The sequence below is a fragment of the Copadichromis virginalis genome, linkage group LG20 (genome assembly GCF_057382275.1).
Source record: "Copadichromis virginalis isolate Kocher_CV1m ecotype Utaka linkage group LG20, C_Virginalis_male_GT1.1, whole genome shotgun sequence".
Lineage (NCBI taxonomy): Eukaryota > Metazoa > Chordata > Actinopteri > Cichliformes > Cichlidae > Copadichromis > Copadichromis virginalis.
In genome coordinates, this window is record NC_140637.1 from 9,152,181 (window position 1) to 9,160,286 (window position 8,106).

The 8,106-nt window shown below is 41.1% G+C and overlaps 1 protein-coding gene across 2 annotated transcripts; it reads left to right on the forward strand.

Moving 5' to 3' along the window:
- The first annotated feature begins 130 nt into the window (after nucleotides 1–130).
- On the forward strand, nucleotides 131–7,748 carry LOC146684318 (hyaluronidase-1). Of its 2 annotated transcripts, none has more exons than XM_085444453.1 (6): nucleotides 131–706; nucleotides 2,608–2,856; nucleotides 3,439–3,585; nucleotides 3,885–3,971; nucleotides 5,912–6,094; nucleotides 7,352–7,748. In XM_085444453.1, the coding sequence occupies exons 1-6, from the start codon at nucleotides 131–133 to the stop codon at nucleotides 7,739–7,741; spliced, it is 1,632 nt and encodes a 543-aa protein (XP_085300579.1). In that variant the 3' UTR covers nucleotides 7,742–7,748. The 2 variants fall into 2 exon arrangements, with proteins under 2 accessions (XP_085300579.1, XP_085300581.1); XM_085444455.1 differs by having other exon boundaries at nucleotides 7,358–7,748.
- Nucleotides 7,749–8,106: the final 358 nt, after the last annotated feature.

Consider the following 8,106-nt stretch of genomic DNA (forward strand, 5'->3'; position numbering starts at 1 on the left):
TTGATGGTGACATTGTTTAGCAACTGCATCTCTTTATAGAATAAAGTTTAACTCCTGCTTTGTGTTTTCCAGGAACATGATTTGCTGTGAGGGGCTCAAGGAGACGAGAACCTGAGAGGGAACTGCTTCAATGGCGTGGACTGAGCCTCGGTCTCATCAAGACCCACAGCCAAAACCAAAACTGAAACTTTACCATCTCAGAACTCACTCTGCTTCTTTATCAGCTCTCTTTTTCCTCATGATTGCTGCCTTTGCTGGCATCTGTACAGCTGCTCCACCGCGGCCAGCCTTCCCCCCTCTCCTGTCTGGACAGCCTTTTATTATCTTCTGGGGTATCCCTGATTCTTCCTGCTCTGGTCGGCCAGATCCCGGCTCTTTCGGGATGGAACGGGACAGCCGTGTAGCTGTCTTTTATGAAGATACATTGGGGAACTACCCTTACTTTGTAGATATAGACACGCCAATAAATGGGGGACTACCACAGCACACACGGCTGGAAACTCACCTCCAGAAGATGAAGCAGGACTTAGAGGAAGCTTTACCTGCCCCAAGGTACCTTGGTCTGGGGGTACTGCGTTGGGGTGAGTGGGTCCCTCAGTGGTCGCGGAGTCGAGAGAAGCAAGCGTTATATGTGGAGGCATCAAAGAAACTGCTCAAGGGTTTTTTTCCTAACTGGACCCCTGCAGAAGTGGAGAAGTGGTCAAAGGTAAGGAAAGTCCAAGGTGGTAGAAATAAAGAGCCACTATGGCACGAAGAAAAGATGGTGAAAAGGTAAAAATGCTAAGATGAGTTCATTTTAAAGTTCAGGGCAAACTGGGAAGAAGCCAACTTTGTTTTAAGAAAAAATGTTTGATGAAAAATTCAAAAGAAATACTGCTACTAAAAGCCCCACTATGGTCTATTTTGCTTTTGGTTATCACACCAAAGTTGCATCATTAAGCAGGCAAGATTTTAAAGTAACAGTGTAATAAACTATAAAGAGAAAGATGATGAGGAAATGTGAGGAAGGAAAATGTAGAAGAAAGTCAGACTGAAAATTTGGTACTTATCTCGTGAGTGTATTTTATGTGATGACTCACTTGGACAAAGTGATCCTTGGCATCATTTTGTAGCAGAGAGATTATCATTTAAACCTCAGCCTGGCCTTAGAAAAGACACAACTTGCATTAATTTAGACAATTTGTGTGAACATAAATAGGTGTAAATAAGATATTTTAACCACATATTCACACTTAGCAACTCTAAGCAGTTGTATTTATGTAATAAAACTGCTAAAGAGATTTCAGATGTATTTGGTGTACTATCAAAGCCAGCATGGTAAGAGGCATTTTAGTAAAGGCAGAGAATATTGCTAATAAAATGTCAATCAAATTATAGTATCAACTATTTGTAGTAAACTCTTAATAAATTATTTTAAGGTAATGTATTTAAATATATATATATATTGATTTTGATCTGTTGTAGGTCTCTTCCTGTAACATTATAGTTCTACTGGGTAAACAGTGGCTGGTAACTGCAGCACAACCAAAACTACAATGTACATACAAAGAAATTCATATTAAACAGAAATTTACATTAACTACTTGCATTCAGTCCAGACAGAACCTCATAGATTTGAAACAGAAATTCAGAAATTCATAGTTGCTGCAGGAAAGTAATTTAAATTGCAAAATGACAGAGGCGCTCAGTGACCAAGCTTTTACACAGGAATATAAGCAACCAGCTGTGTCGAATCCCCTATTGCAAAGAAATGTGTCGCAGATGAGTTGTGTTTATCAGTGCATTCCCATATGGAAAAGATATATATAAATCTTATAAAGTTTTTATCTGTCTTGTATGAAACTTGTATGAAAAGCATACAAGAGTGAAAACACATATAAGATCCCTTGAAAAATTATATAATGAAACTTGTATGTTTTGTATACTTACTAAAAAAAATATATGAAAGTAATGAGAAAGTGGCCACTTTCATGAGTAAATCATATATGCTTTTGCTATTTCTTTTCCATATGGGTTGGCTTCTTCTGGGGAGGCTAGTCTATCAACTGTAGTGTTCCATTGTGTACTTTTCTATCCATCCAAGCTTTTACTGTATTGGCAGTGTGTTTGGAATCATTATCACACTCAAAAATAAACCTGGTGCCAATTAGATGCTGTCTAGATGATACTGTGTGGCTAAAAAAAACCAAACCCCAAATCCTCAAATGTGTTAAGGACACACTGCACACAAGGCTAACATATACCAAGTTTTATTCCAATAACAGTTTAGGAATCACCTTGCTGGTGCAAAAGTACAACTTCATGTCTCTCAAACTGTGTTATATTTGGCATTTTTCATAGATACAACTAAGAAAATGGAAATAAATTATGTGCTTTTGTAAAAGACTACTAGTAACAAAGTGTCAAAAAAATACTGCTGATACTGCCAAGAAGTCCTGTTCATTGAGCTGATAAGACCTGCTTGTACATTTCTGTCATCTTGTGTTGTATTTTGTTGTTTATCATCAAATAAAATGTGTCGGGATGATGACGTGCCCAAAGTCTTTTTAGACCACAAAACAGAAATTTCCCCTTAAAAGACATAAAGATCTGCTCATGTTTTCACAGGTGGACTTCGAGGCAGCAGCCCAGTCAGTAATGATGGAGACTCTACGGGAGGTCAAAAGGTTAAGACCCAAAGCATTATGGGGCTTTTCCCCTTACCCTAGCTGCTACAATAGCGACCCAACTCAAACCATGTTAGCCAATTACACCGGCCAGTGCCCCCCTGCAGAGATGGCTCTTAATGATGAGCTTTCATGGCTATGGAAACGAAGCTCTGCCCTCTACCCTCTCCTCACCCTGGAGAAGCTGCAGGTCAGTAACTTTTCCACGTGTATGTTTTAAGTGAACAGTTTTATTTGCTTGTAATTGCTATTATGTATTGCTATTATGACCCACCTTTATTTGTATGATAAAACTATGATAATAGAAAACATTGTGTTTAGGGAGCACTGAAAACCTAATCACTGTCATGTGTACTTCAGCTTGTCTGTCAGACAAGCAGAGGGAAAACTAGGGAGAAGAGAACAAGTCCCAAAAACTGTTCTCCAGCTCAGTTTCACTTCTTGGGCTGTCAAAATCTACCCGACTGTAGAAAGGCAGCTCCTAGTGTAAAACCAAAAAAAGAAGAAGGTCACGTCTGGTTTGAAACCTTTTACCTGTCAGAGTTAATGCATGCCAACATCTCTGTGAGCTCAGAGATACAGTACCGAGAAGAGCCAAAAAAACCTGAGTGTTTTTGCATTTGACAAAGACCAACCAATTTCAATTCTAAAACGCTGCACAGTAAACACATGTCCATGTCAAGAAGAAACCTGGAAAAGGAGCTTTGATCACCACAAGATGACACCGTTTATTTCTGTTAAAAGTGTGTGCATTATGTTTGCTTTTTTATAGAGTGGGACACCTGGAGCCAGACTTTTTTTATCCAGTCAAATAAAGGAAGCACTACGAATATCTTCTGCAAGCGGGGCAGAGTTTGACCTTCCAGTATTTCCTCTTGTTAAGAGTGTTTATGCCTCAACTAACACTTTTTTATCACAGGTAAGACATAAGATACAATGATATACACTTGTAGTGCACAGCAAACATATTTTACTTAAATAGTCAAGCAAAACATAAACAGATGAAGTGCAGAAGTTAATTCCAGTGACATATTCCAGTTTAAAATGTAATCTCAGAAAATGTGTTTTTCTGTTGCTTCACAGCTTCCTTATGGGATTATGATTCATGGCTTAATAAACAGATAGTTCCACTGTAATATACACTGAATATTACAAAGCCATTGTATTGACCTTTCATGGCTTAATTTATTGCACATTTTCTTCGTCTTTTTGTTACAGGCTGATCTGGTCAGCAGCGTAGGAGAAAGTGCTGCCATGGGAACAGCAGGAGTTGTCGTGTGGGAGAGAAGTGAGACTAAAACAGAGGTACACACTGTGCATAAAGACCACAGCATGCTCTGCACCCTCATTACTTCTGAAAAATGTGGGACACTGTGTGAAATATAAATAAACAGAAAACAGTGATTTGCAAATTTCATAAACCCATATTTTACTTCAGTAGAACATAAAAATATGTCAAACTGTGGAAATTAAAAAAAAAACATTGGCTCAGTTTAAATGTGATGGCAGGGGTGAGGGCAGCAAACGTCTAGAAAAGGGAAACATTAGGTTAATTAGGTAAACTGGCCACAGGTCAGTAACGTGATTGGGTATAAAAAGAGCATCTTAGGTCTTAGAGAGGTGGAAAACATTCCACAGCATAAAACTGTGAAGACTTTTAGTATCGAATCATCTACAGTACATAATATCATCAAAAAGAGTCCAAAAACTTTGAGAAATGTGTGGGTGGAAGGGACAAGACCAAACATCAGTACTGGATGGTCATAATATTTGGGCCCTCACACAACCCTGAATTACAAACAGGCTCGATTCTGTCATGGAAATCAGCGCATGGGCTCAAGAACACTTCCAGAAATCATCGTCCGTGAACACAGCTCACCCGGCCATCTACAAATCCAGGTTAAAGAGATATGTGAGCACAATCCACATATCCTCTCCGGGCCAAAGCTCATTTAAAATGGACTGAGGGAAAGTGAAAAACTCTTCTGTGGTCAGAGGAATCGAAAATCTGTGTAGAAAAAATGGCTTCTGTCCTCGGGAATGAAAATAAGCAGAACAATTCAACTTGTGATCAGCACTCAGTTCAAAAACCTGCATCCCTGATGGTATCAAAATTCTGCTCTTGCTCTTGACGAAGGCGGTCGCACTTTTCTCCTCTCCTCCCCTCCCTTAGCTTCCCTGCTTAGCCTCTTGTGTCCTTGTCTAGTCTCGTGTTTTTTGTATTACTTTTCCCTGGAACACTCTCTCACAGTCTGTTCTCTAAAACCTACAAGAGAATTATGGATTTGATCAACTGGTCCCTGAATGCAATTGACACCCCTTTCTCAATGAGAAGTTTGGGCTTGGGTGAGCCTGAGTGCTGAAGATATCTACCTATTCGGAACCATGATAACAAGGTTCTTGCTGATCGGAGCTGGCTTGGCCCTGACTTATCGAAGAATTAAGAGAGCGGAACCGGCTGTTCAAACCCCCACAAGGCTGCCCGCTGGGACTGAAACGATGGGACGAGGCGTGAGTTTCTCAAAATGGGCTTATTGAGTCAGCACAGATAAGATCTTGGAGAAGCTTACGGCTGCCGTGAATACTCAGAATAAGACCTCTGAGTGCAAACTGGATTACATCTTGGAGGGGCTCGCTCGAAATAACACCTCTGAGCGCAAATTGGATGACATCTTGGAGAAGCTCACTGCAGTCGTGAGTTCTCAGAATCGGCTCTTTGAGCACAAGAATGACAACATCACGGAGTGTAAGTTTGATAACATCATGGAGAAGCTCGCGGCTCTCCAACGGGAGATTGAGAGACCAGTGTCGGACTGTTAGAACAGCTTTGAAATTCATGAGCTGTTCGCACTAACGTAAAAACCACCATCACTTCATACGGATACCCCTTTGGCGCCAGCTGCGGTCTCAAGGCTGGAGCTGAACAACAACACCCTGATAATGGACTGTGTTTAGACTGTTCTTCCCACTCTATGCAAGGCCACCTGAGTTGGCTGGAAGACTAATGTGGGACTAATAAAGGTATATCAAAGTATGGGGGTGCATTAGTGATTGGAGCTACAACCCTAAATCAGACACGAATAAGACAACATTCCTCTCCGGCAACTGGTCTCCTCGCCTCCCATATATTTTTATGTTTGCATTACAACTTTTGTGGTCTGCTACAACGCTTAACTTCATAAAGGAAACTTTAAGAGAGTTTCGTCCATTTTCCTGTTTACATCAAACTGCCTCTCTTTTTCCAGAGAGAGTGCCAGGAACTGGCTGAGTTTGTCCGTAAGGTCCTGGGACCCTACTCCATCAACGTTACCACAGCAGCTCGACTCTGCTCAGCCTCCCTTTGTCAAGGAAGAGGTAGATGTGTCCGTCAAAATCCAGAAAGCTCTGCCTATCTCCATCTCCCACCTCCATCCACAGTGGCTGAAAAGGTGAGAAAATACTATTTAAAGCCATTTAAACTTCAGCTTCCTGCATGTCAGGAATGAACTATGTAGTAGTCGCAGTGAAATCATGTTTGTGGAGAAGGCTGACAAACACATTGTGGTACCAGAGGCTATATAATAAAACCTAGATTTCTACAACTGATTCACAAAGTCTGCTTACTGTAGTTTACAGGGACGCAGTGATGCACGCTCCTAACCTGCTGCATGTTTGAAAAGTTGGAAACATAAAAGCTAATTTTGAAGAAGAAAATTTTAAAGTAAACCAGGTATGCTTTATCAGGGGGAATATAAACTAATCTCAGAGGGAACAAAAACAGCAGGGAGTTTGACCGCTTGAGGATATTCTGTGTTCAACAGACAAGAAGACGGCAGCTAAGATGCAAAGGAGGTGGATGCAGTGGAGTCTGATCCTCCACAGCAGGAACACCGTGTTATATTTCTGTAAATGACTAGATCAGGATTTCACAACACTCAGTACACACGGTTAGGTGCATACACCTAATGGCAATGATGCTTTTTTGTAGTTTTTCCTCTGCTCACCATAACATTGGATTTTAAATCAAACAATCAACATGTGATTGAAGTGTAGACTTTCAGCTTTAGTTCAAGGGTTTTCGAAAAATTTTGCATTAACTTCATTAATATGAAGCACAGCTGTTTTTATGTATAGCCCCCATTTTCAGAGGATCTAAATCAAAAGGTTAGACTAATGTAATTTTAAATATTATATTAATGATTGTTTTTAACACTTGGATGAAAATCAGTTGGAGTCTGAATACTAAAATCCATGTACATTACCCAGCGCTGGGATTCCTCCCTTGAGATGCTGTTATCTTTTTACTGCAGTCATCTTCCACTGCTGCTTGTTTTAGACTGTCTGTATTCAGTTTATTCCTCCGTCGCTGAAAATCACGCTCTGTTGGCTTGAGATCAGTTGACTGACCTGTTGCTTAAAGAATGTCCCATTTCTTTGCCTTTAGAAACTCTTGGGTTGATTTTGCAGGACGCTATGGGTCATTGTCTATTTGCACTATGATGCGCTGTCCGATCAGTTTCTCTCCTTCTCCACACTTTTCTCTTTCCATCATTGGGAAGAGAAAAGTGTGGAGAAGGTGTCAAGGTTTGTTGAGTAGTTCTTAAAGTGCAGAAAACTTTAGACTAATACTCCAAAAAACTGCAATATTTCCTGTGAGAGTAAATATAGTAGTGTTTGTTACTGATAACATAATTTTCTGCCATCAGTCTCAGGTGGAGGCAGCGAAAGCCACGGATCTGCCGGACACAGACACTAAGACAGCTGAACCGGATCCAGCTGAAACCTGGAAGAAAGACTTCCAGTGCCAGTGGTATAAGACAGAAGACCAGGATGTCTTAGACCTGCAGTCTCCCAAAGATGGAGTGTCTCTTGGAGGAACACTGGAAGCAAATGCTGGAGGTGTAACAGAGACTACAACAACTGCTGCAACAAAACGTGCCTCTGTGACAGAATTTAGTGGGAGTAGCACAGCTGGTACTGGAATTCCAGCACCTTCACTGGAAGCATCGACAGGTAAGGGTACCAATCCCCCGAGTCCCCCAAGCATCACCGTTTTGCTGTTGCTGGTGGTTGGAAGCCTAAGCCTGGAACCTTAAATTTTGAACTGAACAGCCTTCCTCTTGGAGGACTGCATCAAAACCACACGTGTGAGCCCTTCTGAAGTGCCCTTGAGCAAAACATCCAAACCCTGCCAGGTGCAGACGATTAACCAAGTGTGTGATCTGAATGGTGCATCATTAAGAAAAGGACAAACTATGACCACAGCTGAGGGTGAAGACCTACCACTGGTTGTGCCAACAGATTCAGGTTACACTGACTGGTTGGATTTAAAGAGAAATGACTAATAAGCCAGAAAGTCATCCAACCTCGCCACGCACTGGTAACGTTTGTAAAACTGCTTTGAGGTTTGTCCGTGCATGTGTGTATGGCCAGAGAAGGCCCAAAATACTCTGGCTCCCCT